Source organism: Coregonus lavaretus, assembly GCF_964263955.1.
Source record: "Coregonus lavaretus genome assembly, chromosome: 21".
Taxonomy (NCBI): Eukaryota; Metazoa; Chordata; class Actinopteri; order Salmoniformes; family Salmonidae; genus Coregonus; species Coregonus lavaretus.
Window position 1 is genome coordinate 34,581,448 of NC_140008.1, and position 25,439 is coordinate 34,606,886.

At 43.5% G+C, this 25,439-nt stretch overlaps 1 protein-coding gene across 1 annotated transcript in view; it reads left to right on the top strand.

Moving 5' to 3' along the window:
• Window positions 1-25,439, top strand: part of LOC311149143 (receptor-type tyrosine-protein phosphatase F-like) — a gene marked incomplete at its 5' end in the record, with an annotated part of 221,916 nt that overhangs the window by 160,199 nt on the left and 36,278 nt on the right. Inside the window, 6 exons of the mRNA XM_084186230.1 lie at window positions 7,607-7,876; window positions 19,637-19,782; window positions 20,091-20,332; window positions 20,537-20,730; window positions 21,550-21,683; window positions 22,078-22,222. Coding sequence (XP_084042356.1) covers window positions 7,607-7,876; window positions 19,637-19,782; window positions 20,091-20,332; window positions 20,537-20,730; window positions 21,550-21,683; window positions 22,078-22,222 — 1,131 coding nt within the window. The remainder of the gene's footprint in view (window positions 1-7,606; window positions 7,877-19,636; window positions 19,783-20,090; window positions 20,333-20,536; window positions 20,731-21,549; window positions 21,684-22,077; window positions 22,223-25,439) is intronic.

The window sequence follows — 25,439 nt, forward strand, 5'->3', positions numbered from 1 at the left end:
GGCCCGTCCCGGCCTGATGGGCCTCTCAGGAACCTTCCTGCCTTTACCAACCTGAACCTCCACTGTGCATCTCCTGCCCTGTCTCTACCCCTACCCTCTCTACCACTGCTATGCTGCTTGCCTCCACCCTCAACCCTCTACCATCTACATCGTTTGAATATGTCTGGCATGGATGGGTCCTCTCTGTCAGCTTCAGTCTGTCATGTATCATTCATTCCCACTTCCTCAGGTGTTCCTCACCTCACCTAGGGCGTGTCTATTCCATCCCATCATCCTCTATGTTCACACTGTGTCCATCCAACCATGGCTGTGTCCAATTGGCACCCTATTCCTTATACAGTTCAGTACTTTTGGCCAGAGCCTCAAGGGTATGGCACTATATAGTGACTAGGGTGTCATTTCACTGTGTCAGCCTGAGCCCTCACATCTCTGTTGCCCACATGGTCTTGTCATGGTCCCAGTCTAGCTGAATGCACCACTCTCATCTTACCTTACCTTGACTCTAATACAGTACATCTACATCAGCTGGTAGACTAGCTCTCCACCAGACAATCTTAGAGAAAACAGAGGCATTGTGATCAATGAATCATGAATAGTAGTTGGATGTAGATTTATTTCTCATCTAGGGAGTAACAATAGGCTACCATTAGAAAGAACTGCAGCCTTGGTTATATCCATGGTTTATGAAAATGAGAAGCGTATGGGCTCTCACTGAGATTTCTCTGATGCAATACATTATCATTGGTCTTCAGCAACAGTGGTTTCTCATTGTCTTATGGTATTAAGTCTGGTTTCAGGGAACATATATAGGAATGTTGCATGAAGCTTAAGAGATCAGAACTATTTACATACAAGTTCAAATTTCAATAAGTGCCTTTTTCCCCACCACCCTGGAACGATTATCCTATTTAGTAGAGGATGTTGTGTTATTCTGGTTAACAGTGAAAAGCCTTTCGAGTTTTCAATATTTAATCAGGCTAAAGCAGCTTTGATTGTTTATTTTGGAATCAACATTCAGTGCAGGATTCCAGATTTAGTTCACAGAACAATGAGAGCAGAGAAAACCAGAGAGAGAGGGAGAGACTGCGGAGAAGAGGATGAGAATAAAAACAATACTAAATCTGTTTGAAGGGCCCAGTGTGTTTTTCATTATTTATTTTCTAGTCCATCTTTTCAAGCGTAACGCCAAACAACAGGGGTCAATTCTGAGCCAAAGGAGTCAAAAATGTAATAATTTCAAAATAAATAAAAATTATTTCAAGATTGTAGGACTTTGTCAAGCAACTGTTACCGACCCAAAAAAGAAAACAATTTACCATGATTTCTCTGTTTTTATGGAGGAATGAAATACAATCTCTCTTTTACTAGTGGTGCTAAACTGAACATTTTGATTCAATAGTACACTTTGTGATAAAAATACTAAATTTGGCACAGAGATAGATATATGTAACCTGAAAATATATAGATATGGAGCCACCCCAGATTTGGCCCCTGGGGATGTGGCAGTGGCCACTATAACAAAAAAATTACTCTAAAATATAAATGCATATTTAGCTTCCAGTCAATGTCTCTATTCAGATTAAATAAAAACTGAGTTGATACCCCATAGCATTCCAAAGTTAGAGATAAAAGTGTCATGACACTGGTGCCCATATCGGCAGACATTTTAGGTCGTACCGGTCAGATTAGCTCAATTGCCAATTTCTCAACCTCTGAGTATCACAAACACACAACACTTTGTATGAATAACATAAACATTTTCATGACAAGTTGCTATGGATGAAATTGATCAAAATAATTGTTCTAACTGTTTAAATATATGCTTATTTGGGGGAATTTCAACCATTTACTTGTGTAACAAAAGGTTTATGAAAGTGTTTCTTTGCAATCATTACCAATTTGTTGCTTTTAAGCAAATAATATGTTGGCGCCTCTAGGGTTAAATGGCTGAGCTGAGAAGCAGTCTCTCTGTGGGAGAGATGGATAAAAACCGTCTCAGCTACCCAAACTTCTGGCCAACTCACGCATCAGCAAGACACTTTCTAAAATGGAGGTCTGTGCCCTCTGACAATTTACCTCCCAATAATCCCAGACAGTCTAATGTCTTTTCTCTAAAAAAATGACTACGTTTAAGATAGTTAACTGATTCCTTTCCTCTCTGTGAGACGTGAGAAATATTAAATAACAGTGCCTTCAGAAAGTATTCACACCACTTTTTCCACATTTTGTTGTTGACAGCCTGAATATAACATGGATTAAATTGCGATATTGTGTCACTGATCTACAAATACTACCTAATAATGTCAAAGTGGAATTTTGTTTTTAGAAATGTTTACAACTTAGTTAAAATCAAAAGCTGAAATGTCTTGAGTCAAAAAATATTCAGCCCATTTGTTCTGGCAAGCCTAAATAAGTTCAGGAGTAAACATGTTGCAGTCATTTCTATATCAATTTCAAATCATTTCTGGGTAAAAATTAAGTAATAGATTTCCATTAAAAGTAGCAACAACAAAAAAAAGTGTTTGACTGCACTGGGCCTTTAACAAATCACATGATAAGCTGCATGGACTCAGTCTGAGTGCAATAATAGTGGTTAACATGATTTTTGAATGACTAGCTCATCTCTGTACCCTACACATACAATTATCTGTAAGGTCCCTTAGTCGAATAGTGAATTTCAACCACAGATTCAACCACAAAGACCAGGGAGATTTTCCAAAGCCTCACAAAGAAGGGCACCGATTGGTAGATTAAAAAAATTAAAAATAAATAGAAAATAAACAGTTACAGAGTTGAATGGCTGTGATAGGAGAAAACTGAGGATGGATCAACAACATGTTAGTTACTCCAAAAATACTAACCTAAATGATAGAGTTTAAAGGAAGCATGTACAGAATCAAAAATATTCCAGAACATGCATCCTGAAGGCAATGTGATGCCAAAACGTTGGTGGTCTACCCAATACATTTCTGGGAGCTAATACATGGAGTGTGCAACTCTCTTTATTTCTATTTTTTATTATAGGACCATTTTTGTGTGATCACTCCAGCATGACATCATGATCATAGCTGCTCTGTAGCTAGCTAGTAATGTGCTTGATGCTTTGCTTGCCTTGTGCCTGGGCTGTTGCATGCCATCCTTGACAATATTTGTGTGCCTAAAATCTGTGTGCAACAACGACTGTGCTTCCACCCCCCTACCTCTCTACCCCTTCCCCCTCAGCTCCAAATCCTTACCTTTTCTTTTTCCAATCCCAAATCCTTCCTTCCTTCCCTCTTTCTCTTCCCCCTCTTTCTCTGTGGCATGCCAATGAAGATAAGAGTGTGTATGCATTATAACTGCCAGCTTCTCATGTTGCTACTGCTGATACTACTTCCTCTGATACTAAAACGGTTCACTTGAAACTAGTGACTAAACCCCACAGTGTCACTCCCTTCTACGACAACGACGAGTTCTCCTCCTCCACCACTTCCTGGTGACCTTTAACCTTAAACATAGCCAATAATAACTCAGATAACCCCTTGTTATAACCTCACTCAGTCAGCCAATCAACAACCATCATGTCACGCTGTGACCATTTTCCATATCCATGGGTAACCTCCAACCTCCTCATCCTTCTAATAATGTACACAGTGACTAACGTTGGTTTGTTAGGATTCCTCCTGCCCTGCCTTGTGCTGCCCAGCATGTCATGTTGACACCTCACACTCCAATCTAACACATTGGTTAATTTCCTCTGAAAAGCTCTGAGTTGGTAGACGATTGGCCTCAATTTGATTACAGAGGAATAAAAATATACATCTCAAAATCTCAGCGTTTACATGACTTGAATGAATCACACGCAGACTTTATTTAAGGGTTAGTGCATACAGAGACGGTACACATAGCACACATCCATGCATGCGCACACACACATACAGTATGCATACATACACAAAAAAACATGCAAAAGAAATGCAAAATCTGTCTCTGCTTAGGTAAGGTAAGGTGAATACTGTAGTAGAGAAAGATTGCAAATGCCCATGTTCAGGACATAGGCTAAATGAAAATGTGATGGTGTTATGTTGTGTAGCACCAGGTGCTTTAGATACCCATAATTAACCACAGTTGGTGGTTATCTTGAAGACCCTCAGTTCTTGTTTCCCTCCTGTAGACTACAGTACTGCAGAAGGAGGGGGATGGAGGGATGAAAGGAGGGAGGAAGAGAGAGCGAGAAGGGAGAAGAGGGTAGCAACCTCACCTCACACCCCATACACCATTCAAGTCACATAAAAACTGAGATGTTCGTATTAGAAGAAGAAAAAAACAGTTTTGGTCCCCTGCTTGCTTCAAAACCAGTTTGGAAATATTTACAGTATATAGATGCAACTGCTGGTCAGCCAGGCAGGGCCGGTGGGCCCTGCATAATTTTGCTGTGGTAAAGAAATAAGCAGGTGATTTCTTAGTCCTGATGATAAACACAGTATTTTAAGAGTTGTGATGTGAATAATGTTGCCTCTATTTTATCTTCAAACACAAAACAGAGGTCTGCTACAGAGTTCTCCCCTTGCATCCCAAATGAAATCCTGGTTCCGTCCCAAATGGCACCATGTTCCCTACATAGTGCACTACTTTTGACCAGAACCCATAGGGCTTTGGTCAAAAGTAGTGCACTATATAGGGGATAGGGTGCCATTTGGGACACATCCTCTTTCTCAGCGAACGGTTCTTTGTTCGGCTGCAACCTTGCATTTTTCCTGGGCAAAGAGAGATGAAAATGGGAACATTAGTTATCTTACTGATGATTAAGAGTCTCAGCGCTGTCTGAAAGGGGATCATTTTGCGGATGGCTTAATGTGAGTTCCTGCAGACCATCTGTGTGTGTTGGGAGATCAACTGGGAATTGAAACGTCAAGGCCTGGTTTTTGCTGCTTGCTGTGCCTCACCTGCACAACAATTTACAACCTCCGCTTACAACCTCCGCTCTTTTAAAAAGGTTCCTCTTTCTGAGTTTTTGACCTCAGATCACCCTCAACTGGAACCACGGAATGGCCCATAACTGTGGCCTATACCCAGCCTCGAACAGCCAGCCCCTTCCCCTCCTCTCACCACTCTCGCTCTCTCGCCCTCCCGCCCTCTCTCTGTCTCTTACCCTCCTCTCCTCCTTTCCTCCCTCTCTTTTTCTCTCTGTCCACCATGTCACGTGCTCAGGCGATGCCTGTCTCCTCCATGTTAATGCCTGCCATCTGTATTACAGAGCCTGCAGGTAACCTAGCGGTTAAGAGCATTGGGTTAGAATCCTCGAGCTGACTAGGTGAAAAATCTCTGTGCCCTTGAGTAAGGCACGTAACCCTAATTGTTCTGGATAAGAGTGTCTGCTAAAATGTAAATGATGGTTCTCTCTTTCCCTCCGGTCCCAGCAGACAGACAATGCAGCTCTTGTCTTTGCAGAGACAACAGCCAACATTACTATCTATCACCTCTCCTCACTGAGTGAGCCCATGCAAATACTGCACATTCATTTATCAGTGATTCCTCACTTGGTTGGAGCTGATTAACTTACTGCTGTGCTTGAGTGAGTCAAATGAAGACATTATACAGTACAGAATCCTCTTTCAGTTTATTTGTTCAAAGTAGTACCGCTCTCAAATTATACAACACTAGCTATACCATGCTGTGTTTCCGACCTGTGTGTCGGAAGTCTACAACAACTCAATACATCCCACTTGGCACACACTGGTTGAGTCAACGTTGTTTCCACATAATTTCAATGAAATTACTTTGAACTAACATGGAATAGACGTTAAACTGACTGCCCAGTAAAAATCTTACATTGGAGGTGCCAAATAGCATTTTTTTCGATTGCTTGTACATTTTTATTTAGACCTTTTTTGGAAGTACATACATAACAGGAGTAAATGAAGATAGTTGCTCATTGAAACTCCAAATTTGGTGAGTATCGAACGTACTTTGACATTATAACGCTTGCATAGCTGTCTAATGGGAGTTTGAATCTGAGCTTCCTGGGCATTAGAGAGGAGACACGTCATAGTCATCGGTGACATCTCTAACGCACAGATACTAGGGCAGGTTTCCACAAGCTTCCATAGCCACAAAGTAAGATTCCACAGCCACAAAGTCAATATTGGCTTCAAAAATTAGCTTTTTGGTCTTAATTTAGGGTTAGGGTTAGGCATACAGTTAGCAGTGTGATTAAGGTTAGGGTTAAGGTTAGAGTTAGGTTTAAAATCTGATTTTAAGAGGGATAAATTGCAGAAATTGGCAGGGTTTATGACTTTGTGGCTGTGTTAACTAGTGACAACCCTCTCCCGCCTCGATTTAGAGCCACGCCTCAAAGTTGTGTTTCGCTCAGAATTTGAATTGATTAGCATGTCACTTAGTAAATCCACACCCCCTAAATTCCAAATAGTCCCACTGTTACCAGGCTTTATGCGCCAGCAATTCGAGCCTGGGGACAAGTTTAGAACTTTCATAAACCTCTGCATCTCTCCCTGTTTGACTCACACAGCATGTAGTTCTCCCCTCCCCTTTTATTTAGTTAGACCAAGAAGAAACCCGGTGAAAACCCTGTAAGCCACAATCTACGCCCCACACGGCCAGAATATTCAGACTCGAAACTTACGTTATACTAGAGTGAAACACATTTTGTGACCATTTTGAAACACATTTTGTGTGTGAGCACTTTAGCTGCTATGCCATTGAGCTATGTATATTTAATGCATGCAGAGAGAGTAGCATTGCATTAATTTTAATTTTATTTTATTTTTTTACATTTTTTAGTCATTTAGCAGACGCTCTTATCCAGAGCGACTTACAGTTAGTGAGTACATACATAATTTTTTTTATACTGGCCCCCCATGGGAATCGAACCCTGGCATTGCAAACGCCATGCTCTACCAATTGAGCTACATCCCTGCCGGTCATTCCCTCCCCTACCCTGGACGACGCTGAGCCAATTGTGCGCCGCCCCATGGGTCTCCCGGTCGCGGCCGGCTACGACAGAGCCTGGATTCGAACCAGGATCTCTAGTGGCACAGCTAGCACTGCGATGCAGTGCCTTAGACCACTGCGCCACTCGGATGTAATTCAGATGTAATGAGCAGTACTTCCCAGCACTTAAGGGGATTTCTAATGGTGTATGGTAGATAACAAGGGAGAAGAAACCTCTTCTATTCACTCACACTTAGAGACAGAACGAATGGTAGATAGCTAGCTAACTCCGAATATGGTAGGGATGCCTTAGACTAGCAGCCGTAATAAGCTCCAGGTGCGTCTTAATCCACATACCAAAGAAGGAAATCCAAAGGCACTCGTGAGAAATCCAGCCTTATAGGCCGCCTTAGGCATTTTTTAGCAAAGTTAACATGAAAGGTGAGGAAAGTTCTATTTCACTGTTGACTAATAGATACATCACATGTGGTCCCACCCTAACTAACTATAGCAGAGTTGCCATAGGCCTCTATTGTCCCAGAGAACAGTGGTAGACCCTGCAGCAACAACCAGGCCTGACTATTGAGATATTGGGCTATCCCAGCCACCCATGCAGCGTCTCCCATCAAACCTCCACTTCTCCTGCCTCTCACAACCCTATGCTCTCCCCCTGCAGTGCGGCGTGTGCCACCCCGGTTCTCCATCCCTCCCAACAACCATGAGGTGATGCCGGGTGGCAGCGTGAACCTGACGTGCGTGGCGGTGGGAGCGCCGATGCCCTACGTCAAGTGGATGATGGGGATAGTAGAGCTGACCAAGGAAGAAGAGATGCCCATTGGGAGGAATGTTTTGGAGGTCACCAACATTCGCCAGTCTGCCAACTACACCTGCGTGGCGATATCGTCGCTCGGTATGATCGAGACCACTGCACAGATCACTGTCAAAGGTGAGAGGGCTGAGAGAAGTGTGAGAGAAGGGGTGTGGGAGTTTGAGTGTTTGTTGTGCCTGGTATTTGGTATTTTATTAGGATATCCATTAGCTGTTGCGAAGGTGGGAGCTACTCTTCCTGGGGTCCACACAAAACATGAAACATGACATAAAACAGAACATTAATAGACAAGAACAGCTCAAGGACAGAACTACATCAATTTAAAAATGGCACACGTGGACTGGGATGCAGTGAAGTTGGGTATCTAGCAAAGTAGCCCTCATTCAAGATCAACATGTCAACATCCAAAATTAGCAAATGGATCAAGATCAACATCCAATATTTAGAGATATTCTAGATTAATATTAGATAGATATGTTAGATATGTTTCACTATGTCTTAGACCGCACTATAAGAGCTTGAAATACATTCATCATGATCCATTACACCTAATGGCACAACAAGCTTAATACTAATATAGAAATATACTTTTCCTTCTTTAAACATGTATACAGCATTGTGTGAAAGAATCATAAAGTCTAAAAATGAATTACCCACAATCCTCTAAAAACAGAGTCACATGGCAAGATATGAAATACAAGGTGATTAAAACCAAAGACTTCCAATGAGTTCAATCACTACATTTTCTCTCTATTTGGTTATCCTTATTAAATATATTTTGAGCAACATATTAAGTTGGATTTATTAGTAGATTATTTTGGTAAAATTAACAAATCATTGAAACGACTAGCATACATTTTTTAAAATATATTTTTGGGTATTTTGACAGATGGGATACAGATAGGTGCTGACTGCAACATTCTAACAGTGTAATTAATATATTTCATATGCTATTGCAAAAAAAATTCATTTGGTTGTGTTTATGAAGGCCTTGGGTAACATTAGAATACGATTTGTGTTTTATTTCAAATAACACATTAGTTTATGTTACCGTAGGCTATATTTAAAAACAAAACAACTACAAAAAAAGTATTCAATCAATTTTATTATAAAAAAACAAACGCAACGTAACATGAAGCTCACAATGGCTACACAAGCCAAACAAGAGTCAAGATCCCACAACTAAGGTAGGCAAAATGGCTACCTAAGTATGTTCCCCAATCAGAGACAACGATCGACAGCTGCCTCTGATTGGGAACCACACCCGGCCAACATAGAAATACAATGACATAGAATGTCCACATAGAAATTCACACACAAAGATATTCACACCCTGACTAAACCAACTAGCGAACTCTATGTCAGGGCGTGACAGTACCCCCCCCCCCCCCCCCCACCCCCACCCACCCACCCACACCAAAGGTGCAGACTCCGGCCACAAAACCTAACTTAACAGGGGAGGGTCCGGGTGGGCATCTAGCCTCGGTGGCGGCTCCGGGCGTGACGTCCTCTCCCTTACTGCCTCCCCGTTGCACCCCTGGTCCGGTCTGATCCTCGGCGCGATGCTTCCCCTCTCAGTCCACACACGATGCACCAAGCCCTGTCTGGACCCTGGTGTGGGAGGCCCCGACCCTGGAGAGGGGTTGACGTCTGATTCTGGAGTGGAGCCGCTGACCAGAGCTGAACTGGACCCCGGTGGAGCGGACTTCTCTGGCTCTGGACTGGAGCAGCTGACCAGAGCTGGACTGGGCCCCGATGGAGCGGACTGCTCTGGCACTGGAGTGGAGAAGCTGACCGGAGCTGGACTGGGGCCTGGTGGAGCGGACTGCTCTGGCACTGGAGTGGAGAAGCTGACTGGAGCTGGACTGGGGCCTGGTGGAGCGGACTGCTCTGGCACTGGAGTGGAGCAGCTGACCGGAGATGGACTGGGCACCGGTGGAGCGGACTGCTCTGGCACTGGAGTGGAGCAGCTGACCGGAACTGGACTTGGCACCGGTGAAGTGGACTGCTCTGGCACCAGCCGTACCGGGCTGGGGACACGCACCACTGGTCTGGTGCGAGGAACAGGCATGGGCCGCACCGGGCTGGGAACACGTACCACTGGTTTGGTGCGAGGAGCAGGCACGGGGCGTACCGGGCTGGCAACACGCACCACTGGTTTGGTGCGGGGAGCAGGTACGGGCTCTACCGGACTGGATACACGCCCCACTGGTTTGGTGCGGGGAGCAGGTACGGGCTCTACTGGACTGGATACACGCGCCACTGGTTTGGTGCGGGGATTAGGTACGGGGCGTACCGGGCTGGCGACACGCACCACTGGTTTGGTGCGGGGAGCAGGTACGGGCTCTACCGGACTGGATACACGCGCCACTGGTTTGGTGCGGGGATCAGGTACGGGACGTACCGGGCTGGCGACACGCACCACCGGTTTGGTGCGGGGAGCAGGTACGGGGTGTACCGGGCTGGATACACGCACCACAGGTTTGGTGCGGGGAGCAGGTTCGGGGCGTACCGGATTGGAAACACATACCACAGGTTTGGTGCGGGGAGAAGGTACGGGCCGTACCGGACTGGATACACGCACCACTGGTTTGGTGCGGGGAGCAGGTATGGGGCATACCGGGCTGGAGACACGCACCACTGGTTTGGTGCGGGGAGCAGGTACGGGCCGTACCGGACTGGATACACACACCACTGGTTTGGTGCGGGGAGCAGGTATGGGGCGTACCGGGCTGGTGACACGCACCACTAGTTTGGTGCGGGGAGCAGGTACGGGCCGTACCAGGCTGGGGAGGCGCACTGGTGACACAGTGCGTAGAACCGAAGCAGGATATACTGGACCGTGGAGGCGTACTGGAGGTCTGGATTGTACAGCTGGCACAACCCTTCCTGGCTGGATACCGCACGACACCTGCGGGGCGCTGGCACAGGACGCACTGGGCTGTGAATGCGCACTGGCGACACAGTGCGTATCTCCGCATACCTTGGTTCCTCAATGAACACACGCTCCTTTTGTTGCCTGACCAGCTCCTCTCTCCATACATCCACTACTTCCTTCTCCCTATGGGCCTCCTGCAGCACCACCTCTTGAAGGAAGCTCTCCTGCTCTATCCTCGTTATCATCCCCCGTAATGTGGTGGCCTCCTCTCTTAAACTGCTGATCCGCAGGTCTTGGAGGACCTCTAAAATAGCGGACTCCACCTCTACAGTCAGCCCTTTCACGGCCTCCTGCTGCTTCGTCGACCACCCCGTGTGCCTCCCCCCAAAAAAATTTGTTCTTGGGGTTGCCTCTCGGGTCTCCTTCGCAGATTCGCATTTTGGAGTCGCCGTCTTTTCTCCCTCACTGCCTCTGTTTGCTCCCAAGGAAGGCGATCCATGCCTTCCTGGATCTCTTCCCACGTCCATGATCCTTTTCCTTCCAGTATCTCCTCCCATGTCCAGGCTTTCTGCTTTTCCTGGCCATGCTGCTTGGTCCGTTGGTGGTGGGATCTTCTGTCACGTTCGTTGAGTACAGGATTGGACCAAGGTGCAGCGTGGAATGCATACAATTTTATTATTAAAGTAAACACACGACAAAACAACAAAAGCAACGTAACGTGAAGCTCACAATGGCTACACACACACACAAGCCAAACAAGAGTCAAGATCCCACAACTAAGGTAGGCAAAATGGCTACCTAAGTATGATCCCCAATCAGAGACAACGATCGACAGCTGCCTCTGATTGGGAACCACACCCGGCCAACATAGATATACAATGACATAGAATGTCCACATAGAAATTCACACACATAGATATTCACACCCTGACTAAACCAACTAGCGAACTCTATGTCAGGGCGTGACAGTAGTCCACTATCAGCTCCTTTGTCTTGCTCACGTTGAGGGAGAGGTTGTTGTCCTGGCACCACACTGCCAGGTCTCTGAACTCCTCCCTATAGGCTGTCTCATCGTTGTCGGTGATCAGGCCTACCGCTGATGTGTCGTCAGCAAACTTAGTGATGGTGTTGGAGTCGTGCTTGGCCACACAGTCATGGGTGAACAGGGAGTACAGGAGGGGACTATGCACGCACCCCTGAGGGGCGCCAGTGTTGAGGATCAGTGTGGCAGATGTGTTGTTGCCTACCCTTACCACCAGGGGGTGGCCCGTCAGGAAGTCCAGGAGCCAGTTGCAGAGGGAGGTGTTTAGTCCCAGGGTCCTTAGCTTAGTGATGAGCTTTGTGGGCACTATGGTGTGAACTCTGAGCTGTAGTCAATGAACAGCATTCTCACATAGGTGTTCCTTTTGTCCAGGTGGGAAAGGGCAGTGTGGAGTGTGATTGAGATTGCATCATCTGTGGATCTGTTGGGGCGGTATGCAAATTGGAGTGGGTCTAGGGTTTCCGGGATGATGGTGTTGATGTGAGTCATGACCAGCCTTTCAAATGACTTCATGGCTACCGACGTGAGTGCTACGGGGCGGTAGTCATTTAGGCAGGTTACCTTCGTTTTCTTGGGCACGGGGTCTGCTTGACCCTTTTCCTAACAGTTTTTGTAACTTTCACTTGCCTGACACACTTTGACATACATTTGGTTGTAGTACGTAATAGTCTCCGCTTTTCTCTGTGTTCCCGTCGTCTTGTCATTCTTCATCACCATTGTCGAGTACAACCTCTGTGCAGGTGCCTTATTTTGTGCAGAGGGAGGGAGCTCCCGTCTCACTTTGTTCATGGTGCTGTTGTTGTTTTCTTTGCAAGCGAATTGTTCACCAATGACAGTGAAGTTAAGAAATTGTCCATGGTGACATTTCTACTATTACCAACATAAGGGTCCACAAGCCCCATCACCACATTCTCCGACACTCGCTCACCTTCTCGCCCGATGTAGATATTTTCCCAGATATTAAAAGCCGTTCAGCATGTCCAATTACGCACGCTCTCACTGTGTAGCCTACTCCGAGTAGGACTGACAAGACTGCTTTAATTCAGTGGACTGATATAGGGCACATATCATTTAAATATTTTAATTAGAATGGATCAATACAATAGAATGGCCTGCCCTGTTTTTCATTCACAATTGGTGATTACATAATTATGCATCGTTCGCTTCCTCTCTCTCATCAACTCATCCCATCATACTTTACTTAATTTATTTAATCTGTTGTTATGTGTGTGAAATTAGTTTCGGTATGGTTTAGTTTAGAGGCAATTATCGGGGTGATTATCAGCTGGGTACTACACTTTCAACTGTGGGAAGAAGGAGCGGAGCAGGCCCTACTGTTGGGAGAAGGAGGGGCAATGGTGGAAAACCATTCAAAAAAATGACTTGCCCTCATAAACTGGTTATAATTCCAGTGCTGTTTGTGATATTAAGATTCTAACAACAACAGTGTGTTATATATACTTATTTAGGAAAAGTCAAGGATGGAGGGGGGCATGACTTAAATAATGGCAGAGTAATAACAAATTATAATTCATGAGGAGTCAAAATGACTGCTTTAGCGGTTCTAGCAGTATATGTTTTTATTTCAATTATTATTTCAATTCACCCCAGAATAATTTCTTACAGTGTGGCTTTGTGGTTGAGTGGATAAAATTCCAACGAAATGTATAATGTTTCTCTCCCTCCTGTTTCTAATCTGTCTAAATAAAGCATTACCAAAAAAAAGGTGGAATTCCACAAAAAATATTCTCATCAATCAATATTTAGTCTGTAAACCGTTTGCATTTCTATACCGTTGATTCTATGATAAACACAGTTTTTGTGTTTTGATGCTACCTTTTACATGCATGCACTGAAACCCCATAAAGTGTTTTCACAACACTCTCTTAAAAACACCAATATACAGGTTGAAGAACCACTTTGGGTGTTTCAGAGTACTTAATTTCTGTTTTAAAACACCCTCCAAATGATTTCATCTTAGGTGCTCTACTTTTCATGGTTGCATTACACAATCATGGTGTTTTGAGACTTTCTATTTTTACAGTGCAGATGACAGTGCATTCATTAATATTGTCATCAATAATTCAACATGGCGGAGACTTTACCTTCCAGAAAACCTAACTATGACAAACTAGTGAAATGACAAACTAGCGAGCAAAGCATATTGTGTTTAATTTCCAATTACAAAGTGATCCTGCTTTCATGAAATAGAGTAGGCTTTCTCACTGTTTCTAATATGAACAGCACAAAGTATTATTTTATTTAGCTATAGACTAATGATTCCTAATCTAATTGGTAAAAGACTCAGTTGAACATTTAATTTACTACTTTGTTCATTACATGTGAAATGCTTGAAAACAAAATCAGTTCTCATATAATCTCTACATCCTCTGAGGTTAGTGAATTGAGTAGTCATGAAACATGGAGAGAAAATTAAGTCAGTTCCTTCTCCTAGGGAGTATTATTTGCACTGGCTTAAACAACACATAATATTAGAGTATTTGTGATGCTCAAATACCTATCAGTCTAATCAATTGTTAATTCACTGGAGTTATTAAAGAAAATCTCAATTAATTCAAAGATTTTTGAAGAGGGATGCACTACTACTTCTAGTGGCGGCAGGTAGCTTAGTGGTTAAGAGCATTGTGCCAGTAACCGAAAGGTCGCTGGTTCTAATCCCCGAATCTGTCGATGTGCCCTTGAGCAAGGCACTTAACCCTACTTGCTCCTGTAAGTCGCTCTGGATAAGAGTGTCTGCTAAATGACTAAAATGTAGTGTTGTAGACATATTTTCTGAATGAATGGGGCCCTATGGTAATATTAACAAAATACAATATTACTATCAAAAAACAAATAATAAAGTACACTTTTAGCCGTTTTCGTAATTTTATCAGTAACTTACTGTACTAATCAACAATATGATACTGTATAAACTGAATAGAGTAGATTGCTGTAGAATGTACAGTAAAGTACCAAATATTTGTTTTACAGCACACTGTAAGACCTTTCTGTAATTTCAACAGTAGAACACTGTAGAATGAACAGTAAAATACTGTAAATGTGTTTTACAGTGTTAATTATGATGCATTTTGGGGAAATGTTTTGGGCGAGGATAAAGTCTCTGGCTCATTAACATATTTGAAGGCGTGCCTTGTAAAAGTCTATTTTTGTTGCACCCGTGAGTGAGAAGTCTGTACTGCCACAGAATACGGTAATATACTGTATTTTAAGAATTCTTCAAACCTTGTCCTGAAACTTTACAGTATCTTACTGGCCAACTGCTGCCAGTAATTTACTGTAATTCAGAATAGAGTACAAATACCACATTTTTGGAGCGTCAAAAACCTTTTGATCACTTGTGGGTGTGTGGTAATGTTGTTTCTCATTCATAAACATATTTTGAGGCATGTCTTGTAAAAGGCTATATTTATTGCACCCGTTGAGAGTGCTGTACCAATTTAAGTCAGACGTGGTAGTGGTTCCCTAACAATTGAACTTACATAGGGAACAGATCAGAGTGGCAGCAAGTCTCAAATCTTTAATGGTTGAGCGGCTTGATCTGTTTTGCCCTGTAGTTACTGTCAGTTTAGAAGCTGTTCTTAAGGCCTAAAGTGCAAGTGATATAAAACACCAAATATCAGTTGGTATGCTGTAATATTGTGACGAGGTGTGAATGAAGGAGTCAGGCGCAGGAGGTAAAACACCGAAGTCCAGAGTTTATTCCGTTTACATAAATCAAACGCTCCCAGCGTGAAAACGAAACTAATACAAGGGAAAAAATATTCCACCTTGGCAAGTACAAATAGAAGAGTAGCTCAACCGAGCTCCTCGCTCTCACAATAACCAATCACTCACAAAGACAAGGAGAACATACTAATTAGGGGAATGAGCACCAGATGTGTGTGATTGACAAGACAAGACAAGACAAGTGGAGTGATGAGAATGGGATCGGCAGTAGCTAGTAAGCCGGTGACGACGAACGCCGAAACCTGCCCGAACAAGGAGGGGAGGCAGCCTCGGCGGAAGTCGTGACAAATATATAATTCAATATTCACCATTAGCAATTGCTGAATTTATTTTCAATATAATTCAATAATAAAGTACTGTATTGCTGTTTTGCTATATATTTACTGCCGCATACTGTAAATGATGGTGCATTGAGAAATATTGTGGGAGGAGAAAGAGTTGCTGGCTCAGTAACATACTATATTTTAAGGTGTGCCTTGTAAGTGGCTATATTTGTTGCCTCCGTTAATGAGAGTCCTGTACTAATTTAAGTGATATGTGGTAGTAGTTCCCTAACAATTAAATGTATATAGGGAACAGGCCAGAGTAGTAGCAGGTCTTAAACCTTTTAATTGTTGAATATATTTAACCATGTCCATTTGATCTGTTTTGCCCTGTAAATATGGCCAGTTTGGAAGCCTTTGTTTAGGCCTCTAGAAGTGCAAGTGATACAAAACACCCAGCATTCATTAATATGCTGTTATATGCAAATGTTAACAGCCAACCTGCTTGCTCTAATCCCTTGTAATTACAGTAAAATACTGTAGAAATAATGTTTTTACAGTTTAATAGTCACTTGTACTGTGTTTCATTGCTCTGGCATCAAGTTACCATGGGCCCTGGTCAAAAGTAGTCACTATATAGGGAATAGGGTGCCATTTGGGATGCGGACAATAATAGCAGATGTCAATAGCAGATACCAACCAAGGCGTCGGGAGTCGGGGGCGCTGCGGCTGTATAAGGGTTGATCTCTTTCTTTAAAACCTCTCGGTTGCAATGTCTCATCCCTAATGCCCATCTGACGTCTGGAAGCGAGCTGTTCTCCCTGTTTTACACCCCACCACCTCTTACTTTAGCAGATCCATTTGGACTCTTACAGCAGTACAACATACACAACACAAAAGTGATTTAGCAACCATTTTCAGCCACAATTCTATTTCAATGCAGCCTCTTTCCTTTTGTGATGGAAATAAGAAAACCTGGGAGAGTGTGTACATTACCATTACTGTGAGGTAAAGGGACAGATAATCACATTCTTTGCAGAATGGACCTACATCTTGTGTGTTTCAAACGCAAATGCTATGTCAGTGTAGAACAAAATACATTCATATTATACTCTTATATGTTATATTATGTATTATAAACTGGGTGGTTCGAGCCCTGAATGCTAATTAGCTGAAAGCTCTGGTATATCAGACCGTATACCACGGTTATGACAACAAAAAAATATTTGTACAGTTCTAATTACATTCGTAACCAGTTTATAATAGCAATAAGGCACCTATGGGGTTTGTAGTATATGGCCAATACAGTGGGGAAAAAAGTATTTAGTCAGCCACCAATTGTGCAAGTTCTCCCACTTAAAAAGATGAGAGAGGCCTGTAATTTTCATCATAGGTACACGTCAACTATGACAGACAAATTGAGACAAAAAAATCCAGAAAATCACATTGTAGGATTCTTTATGAATTTATTTGCAAATTATCGTGGAAAATAAGTATTTGGTCACCTACAAAAAAGCACGATTTCTGGCTCTCACAGACCTGTAACTTCTTCTTTAAGAGGCTCCTCTGTCCTCCACTCGTTACCTGTATTAATGGCACCTGTTTGAACTTGTTATCAGTATAAAAGACACCTGTCCACAACCTCAAACAGTCACACTCCAAACTCCACTATGGCCAAGACCAAAGAGCTGTCAAAGGACACCAGAAACAAAATTGTAGACCTGCACCAGGCTGGGAAGACTGAATATGCAATAGGTAAGCAGCTTGGTTTGAAGAAATCAACTGTGGGAGCAATTATTAGGAAATGGAAGACATACAAGACCACTGATAATCTCCCTCGATCTGGGGCTCCACACAAGATCTCACCCTGTGGGGTCAAAATGATCACAAGAACGGTGAGCAAACATCCCAGAACCACATGGGGGGACCTAGTGAATGACCTGCAGAGAGCTGGGACCAAAGTAACAAAGCCTACCATCAGTAACACACTACACCGCCAGGGACTCAAATCCTGCAGTGCCAGACGTGTCCCCCTGCTTAAGCCAGTACATGTCCAGGCCCGTCTGAAGTTTGCTAGAGTGCATTTGGATGATCCAGAAGAGGATTGGGAGAATGTCATATGGTCAGATGAAACCAAAATAGAACTTTTTGGTAAAAACTCAACTCGTCGTGTTTGGAGGTCAAAGAATGCTGAGTTGCATCCAAAGAACACCATACCTACTGTGAAGCATGGGGGTGGAAACATCATGCTTTGGGGCTGTTTTTCTGCAAAGGGACCAGGACGACTGATCCGTGTAAAGGAAAGAATGAATGGGGCCATGTATCGTGAGATTTTGAGTGAAAACCTCCTTCCATCAGCAAGGGCATTGAAGATGAAACGTGGCTGGGTCTTTCAGCATGACAATGATCCCAAACACACCGCCCGGGCAACGAAGGAGTGGCTTCGTAAGAAGCATTTCAAGGTCCTGGAGTGGCCTAGCCAGTCTCCAGATCTCAACCCCATAGAACATCTTTGGAGGGAGTTGAAAGTCTGTGTTACCCAGCGACAGCCCCAAAACATCACTGCTCTAGAGGAGATCTGCATGGAGGAATGGGCCAAAATACCAGCAACAGTGTGTGAAAACCTTGTGAAGACTTACAGAAAACGTTTGACCTGTGTCATTGCCAACAAAGGGTATATAACAAAGTATTGAGAAACTTTTGTTATTGACCAAATACTTATTTTCCACCATAATTTGCAAATAAATTCATTAAAAATCCTACAATGTGATTTTCTGGAAAAATAATTCTCATTTTGTCTGTCATAGTTGACGTGTACCTATGATGAAAATTACAGGCCTCTCTCATCTTTTTAAGTGGGAGAACTTGCACAATTGGTGGCTGACTAAATACTTTTTTCCCCACTGTATACCACGGCTAAGGGCTGTATCCAGGCACTCTGCTTTTGCGTCATGCATAAGAACATCCCTTCGCTGTAGTATATTGGCCATATACCACACCCCCTTGTGCCTTATTGCTTAAATATGTCACCTTGCAATTCAACAGAATGTCAAATAATTGCAAAATATGAAAAGAAAACCACCTCAAGAAATCCTAGAACAAAACCAGCTAGATAATTTAGATTCAGTTCACTCCATTTTATATTGCTTACATCGATTTTGAGTCAGTCTGCTTGAGTCTGCTTTCTATTCAGGTTATTTATTTAAGACTAACAAAAACTCTTCTTCAGTATCTTTACACTTCCTAAATATTATAATTGTGTGTATGATACTCATTTACCTCACATTGAACACATGTTTCATTTTGCCAAAGGTATGCTCTAAGCCCTGAAATTGTTCTTTGGACCAATATGTAAATACAATGAAAATAGAAAAGACGCATTACTCTATTCATCTCTCTATTCAAGACTCTGACTCTCAAGTTAATTGAAGGATAACTTTTTGCCCTAGATAGTAGAGAAGGAGAGAATGGGCTTTCTATCTATATATATATATAGCGAGAGAGAGAAAAAGAAAGAGAGAGCGACAAAGAGAGCAAGAGAGCGCTGAATGGTCACACTGGGTGAGAGACACTTTGCTTTGAGAGATAATGAACATGGCTGGCTTGGCCCCTCCAGTGACAGGTGAGGGACTGAAAGAGACAGGCACTGAATAGTGATTGACTGATAGGATGTGAGTGCTGTCCTTCTCGCTCTTTTCTCTCTTGTTGCTGCTCACAGCTCTGGGGCCTGCATTAGTGAGATAGCACTTTCAGCCTTTTTTAGGTCTTTATTTGTAGTATTATGTTAGCAGGAGTGGACGAAGGATGAGAGAATATAATGGAATAGAATAAAATAGAATAGAATGGAATAGTATACTTTATTGTCCATTGAAACAGAAATGTATTGTTTTGCTGTTGTGAGCTTCCATGACCTGTGTATTTCTCTCCCTCTATGGTCTATCTGACAGCCCTGCCCAAGCCCCCCACCTCCCTGATCGTGACTGAGACCACAGCCACCAGCGTCACTCTGACCTGGGACTCTGGGAACCCTGAGCCTGTGTCCTACTACGTCATCCAGTACCGGGCCAAGGTCTCTGACAACGGCTTCCAGGAGGTACGGTCCGATGGTTCCAGTGGCTCAGTGGGTTAGAGCATGGTGCTAGCAACACCAAGGCTGTGGGTTCCATTCCCAGATGGTTATGGGTTACATTCCTGCATGGGCCACATATACTGAATGTACAGTATGTGTCAGGGTCAATGTTGACAGTTCTGTAAGTCACTTTGGATAGGGGCCAGTATGAAAATGTATGCACTCACTAACTGTAAGTCGCTCTGGATAAGAGCGTCTGCTAAATGACTAAATTGTAAATTGTAATTGTAAATTGTAAATGACCATATTATTATGATATCATTATATTTTAGGTCGACGGAGTAGCCACCACGCGCTACAGCATCGGCGGGCTCAGCCCCTACTCTGAGTATGAGTTCCTAGTCATGGCGGTGAACAACATTGGGCGTGGCCCTCCCAGCAGCCTCGTGGACACCAGGACCAGTGAGCAGGCTCCCTCCTCTCCACCGCTGGCTGTACAGGCTCGCATGCTCAGCGCATCCACCATGCTGGTCCAATGGGAGCCGCCCGAGGAGCCTAATGGACAGATCAGAGGGTAGGATATTCTATGAATATATCTTTTGAAGGCTTAATGAAGCCTTCATAAACTCTTTATAAGGCCTACATGCTTTATGAAGCCTGTACAAGAAAATGTCATACAGCTAAAGGTTGATATAACAGGTCTCTTCATCTGATTATTTGTATGTTTCATTTTGTTGATTGATTGATTGATTGATTGATTTTCTAACCCACTTCTCAGGTACCGGGTGTACTATAGCTCGGACCTCGGAGCCCCGCTGAGTGCGTGGCACAAACACAACACTGATGACAGCAGACTGACCACCATCTCAGGGTTGACCACAGATATCACCTACAGCCTCAGGGTGCTGGGGTTCACCTCTGTAGGGGATGGACCTCCATCTGATGTACTGCAGGTCAAGACCCAGCAGGGAGGTGAGTGGACACTCTGAAGGAGGGACAGTACCTAGTACACTACCTAGGTAGTAAGTGTACAACTTGTGTAGCAGGGGAGTGGTGAGCGGACACTGCTACTTATGAAGTAGGGACACTACCTAGGTGGTAAGTGGACACTGTATGAAACAGGGTGCACTTTGTGTGTTACGTCTGTTTCAGCTCCTTAACCAACTGTAGGCCAATCTTGAAGCCCAAGTCTCCCAAATAGAGGTTTCACTTTTCACTGAGTGATAATCCATATCCACAAGGGCATATTATCTACTGTGCTGTGTCCTCAAAGAAACAAAGCAGTTTCCTCCTCTTCTGACACCTTTGAGAACAAAAGTGATAAAGTGATGCAGTGCCACTGAATTATTTTGTTGTGCAGAAAGTCTTCTCAATTGGCTTCTTTGTACTGTAGATTTACTCTAGCTTTTAAAGGTATAAAGGAGCCACTTGAGAAGGTGTTCTGTATATTGCTGATATTTGTGAAAGCGTAGTCTCAGCGCTATTATGGAGTGATTCATGTGAAAGCACAGTGCATCTCCTGTGTCTCATAGCATGTCTACAGACTCTACAATAGTCTATATGATTCCACACTGAGTAATTCACTTTGTCCCAGTCCAAGTCATCTACCCCTCTGTACAAAGTGTGTACTTCCCTTTGTGGTTAAAAGGAAATAACTGGTGTAAGACATTCCAATGCTTTTAGATGGATGGGGAGGAGTGCATGCTGCAGCAGAATTAAGACGTAACCCCTATGTATCCTGAGAGCAGTGTTTAAGGTAATGTCTCTCTCTCTCTTTCTCTCTGCCTGTAGTACCAGCCCAGCCATCTAGCTTCGAGGCGGAGGCAGAGTTGGACACCCGCATCATGCTGTCGTGGCTGTGGCCTGTCCAGGATCAGATCACCAAGTACGAGCTCATGTACTGGGAGGCTAACTCGGGCAACAAGGTAAATTATAACTGTAAACCTGTCCCCAGCACATCATACCCTTACTGATAATACAATCCCCCTACTCCAGTGTTATCCGTCTCGAAGGTTTCTTTTATGCTTTTCTCTGTCAGTTGACTTTCTGTAAGACATTTCAGGTGTTGCAAATGCAATATAGGATCCAAAATGTAATTCCTACTTTGTGTACTTTTTTATGTGGAAGTGTTACATATTAACTTTGAGGATTACAATATCTACAGTTCTCATTGTGCTTTTTGAACAATCTCTAGTGACAGACATAAATATAAATAGAGTAGCGATCTAGCTAGTGCAGACAACATTTGTTTCTGGGTCCTTTTTGCTAGACTCTTCTGAGACTTTGACTAACATCTGTTCTGCCTGTTGTCTCCCTCAGCTCCATGTGACCTTCCCTCCAGCGGGGTCCTATGCTGTGGAGGGTCTGAAGCCAGACACCCTCTACATGTTCTCCCTGGCTGCTCGCTCTGAGATGGGTCTTGGCGTCTACACCCAACCTATTGATGCCAGGACTGCCCAGTCCAGTAAGTACTGTACCAACTCCCAGACCCAAACCTATAGCTTTTTTAGCTCTCTTTACCTGGAGCTGACTGTTTGACCATAGGGGTAGTTTTTGGTCCACATCCCAACGCCCAGACACAAACAGAGGCTTTTTCCTCTTCTAATGGCAAACCTTTTTGCTCGAACAAGCTTTACTCTAGGACTTTAATGAATTCTCACTGTGAGGAACATTCCTTCTCCATATTTGCAGTCAGTCGATAACAAATCACTACCAGTAGACCATTGCACATTTTGACAAATAGTATGATAAACCCATTGCACCACATATGACTGAGTACACACATACAGAACATACTCATTTCCAGTATGATGTAGAACCCAGTAACCCCAAACAGGCTGCTGCCCAGAAGACACGGCTACATCATAAATGTCACCATCATTTGTTATTATAGTTTTAGAGTTTATAATGAAACATGGCCCCGCACTGTACTATACGTCTTTATGTACAGTGGGGAAAAAAAGTATTTAGTCAGCCACCAATTGTGCAAGTTCTCCCACTTAAAAAGATGAGAGAGGCCTGTAATTTTCATCATAGGTACACGTCAACTATGACAGACAAAATGAGAAAAAAAAATCCAGAAAATCACATTGTAGGATTTTTTATGAATTTATTTGCAAATTTTGGTGGAAAATAAGTATTTGGTCAATAACAAAAGTTTCTCAATACTTTGTTATATACTCTTTGTTGGCAATGACACAGGTCAAATGTTTTCTGTAAGTCTTCACAAGGTTTTCACACACTGTTGCTGGTATTTTGGCCCATTCCTCCATGCAGATCTCCTCTAGAGCAGTGATATTTTGGGGCTGTCGCTGGGCAACACGGATTTCAACTCCCTCCAAAGATTTTCTATGGGGTTGAGATCTGGAGACTGGCTAGGCCACTCCAGGACCTTGAAATGCTTCTTACGAAGCCACTCCTTTGTTCCCCGGGCGGTGTGTTTGGGATCATTGTCATGCTGAAAGACCCAGACACGTTTCATCTTCAATGCCCTTGCTGATGGAAGGAGGTTTTCACTCAAAATCTCACGATACATGGCCCCATTCATTCTTTCCTTTACACGGATCAGTCGTCCTGGGCCCTTTGCAGAAAAACAGCCCCAAAGCATGATGTTTCCACCCCCATGCTTCACAGTAGGTATGGTGTTCTTTGGATGCAACTCAGCATTCTTTGTCCTCCAAACACGACGAGTTGAGTTTTTACCAAAAAGTTCTATTTTGGTTTCATCTGACCATATGACATTCTCCCAATCCTCTTCTTGATCATCCAAATGCACTCCAGCAAACTTCAGACGGGCCTGGACATGTACTGGCTTAAGCAGGGGGACACGTCTGGCACTGCAGGATTTGAGTCCCTGGCGGCGTAGTGTGTTACTGATGGTAGGCTTTGTTACTTTGGTCCCAGCTCTCTGCAGGTCATTCACTAGGTCCCCCCGTGTGGTTCTGGGATTTTTGTTCACCGTTCTTGTGATCATTTTGACCCCACGGGGTGAGATCTTGCGTGGAGCCCCAGATCGAGGGAGATTATCAGTGGTCTTGTATGTCTTCCATTTCCTAATAATTGCTCCCACAGTTGATTTCTTCAAACCAAGCTGCTTACCTATTGCAGATTCAGTCTTCCCAGCCTGGTGCAGGTCTACAATTTTGTTTCTGGTGTCCTTTGACAGCTCTTTGGTCTTGGCCATAGTGGAGTTTGGAGTGTGACTGTTTGAGGTTGTGGACAGGTGTTTGAGGTTGTGGACAGGTGTCTTTTATACTGATAACAAGTTCAAACAGGTGCCATTAATACAGGTAACGAGTGGAGGACAGAGGAGCCTCTTAAAGAAGAAGTTACAGGTCTGTGAGAGCCAAAAATCTTGCTTGTTTGTAGGTGACCAAATACTTATTTTCCGCCATAATTTGCAAATAAATTCATTAAAAATCCTACAATGTGATTTTCTGGATTTTTTTTCCTCAATTTGTCTGTCATAATTGATGTGTACCTATGATGAAAATTACAGGCCTCTCTCATCTTTTTAAGTGGGAGAACTTGCACAATTGGTGGCTGACTAAATATTTTTTTCCCCCACTGTATGGCCTTGGCATCCACCAACACAATCACTGTCACCTACCCGACACTAACAGTTTTTAGCACATAACCAGCCACCTCTGCTGTTGTCACTGCCTCAACCTCCACTCACATCACCGAGCACAGTCTCTCCAGGAGATCTAGGGGTTGGAAACTGAAATATTTATGATGGGTTCCCAAAAGGAATCAGAGCTTATTCTCAGCCATTTGTTTTACTTGTCAGCTGTGAAAGCCTTCATGTGTGGAAAGGGGGGAGACAGGCTGCATCCCAAATGGCACCCTATTATCTATTTAGTGCACTACTTTTGAGGGACCAGGCAGGGCTTTGATTCCCATAGGAACATAGGTCCCGAATTGGATCTCTCTCTCTCTCTCTCTCTCTCTCTCTCTCTCTCTCTCTCTCTCTCTCTCTCTCTCTCTCTCTCTCTCTCTCTCTCTCTCTCTCTCTCTCTCTCTCTCTCTCTCTCTCTCTCTCTCTCTCTCTCTCTCTCTCTCTCTCTCTCTCTCTCTCTCTCTCTCTCTCTCTCTCTCTCTCTCTCTCTCTCTCTCTCTGAAGTCAGTCTCTTATCTGCCTGCCCATTGACACACAGAGTCACTGAGTCACCATTGCAAGAAGGTTTCTAACACAGCAAAGAGTCTCTATCTGTCCTTCTCAATCTCTTTCTGTCTTTGTCTCAATAACTTCCACTTTTCCTCCTTTCACTGCATTTCAATCTTTCTGCTCTATTCCCCTTCTCAAAATCACAATTCTATTACTATCTCTGTCCTCAATATTCTCACCCATTCACCATTTAATTATCTCGCTCTCTTTATCTATCCCTGTCTTTATTTGCCTTTTCTATATCTATATCTCCCTCTCTCTATATCTATATCACCCTCTCTATATATCTGCCTCCCTCTCTATCTTTTTGTATTTCCTACAACCCTGCTCCTATTTGAAACATAGCTGTTGCAATTTGTCTCCCACACATAGTCTCTTCCTCTCATCTACTCCCACATGAATATACCCAAAAAGGTTCAGCCACGTAGTGCACTATATAGGGAAAAGGGTGCCATTTGGGATGCAGCCTCTGTTTTTTCTCTATGTTTCAATCTGTATTTGAACTCTGTTCATC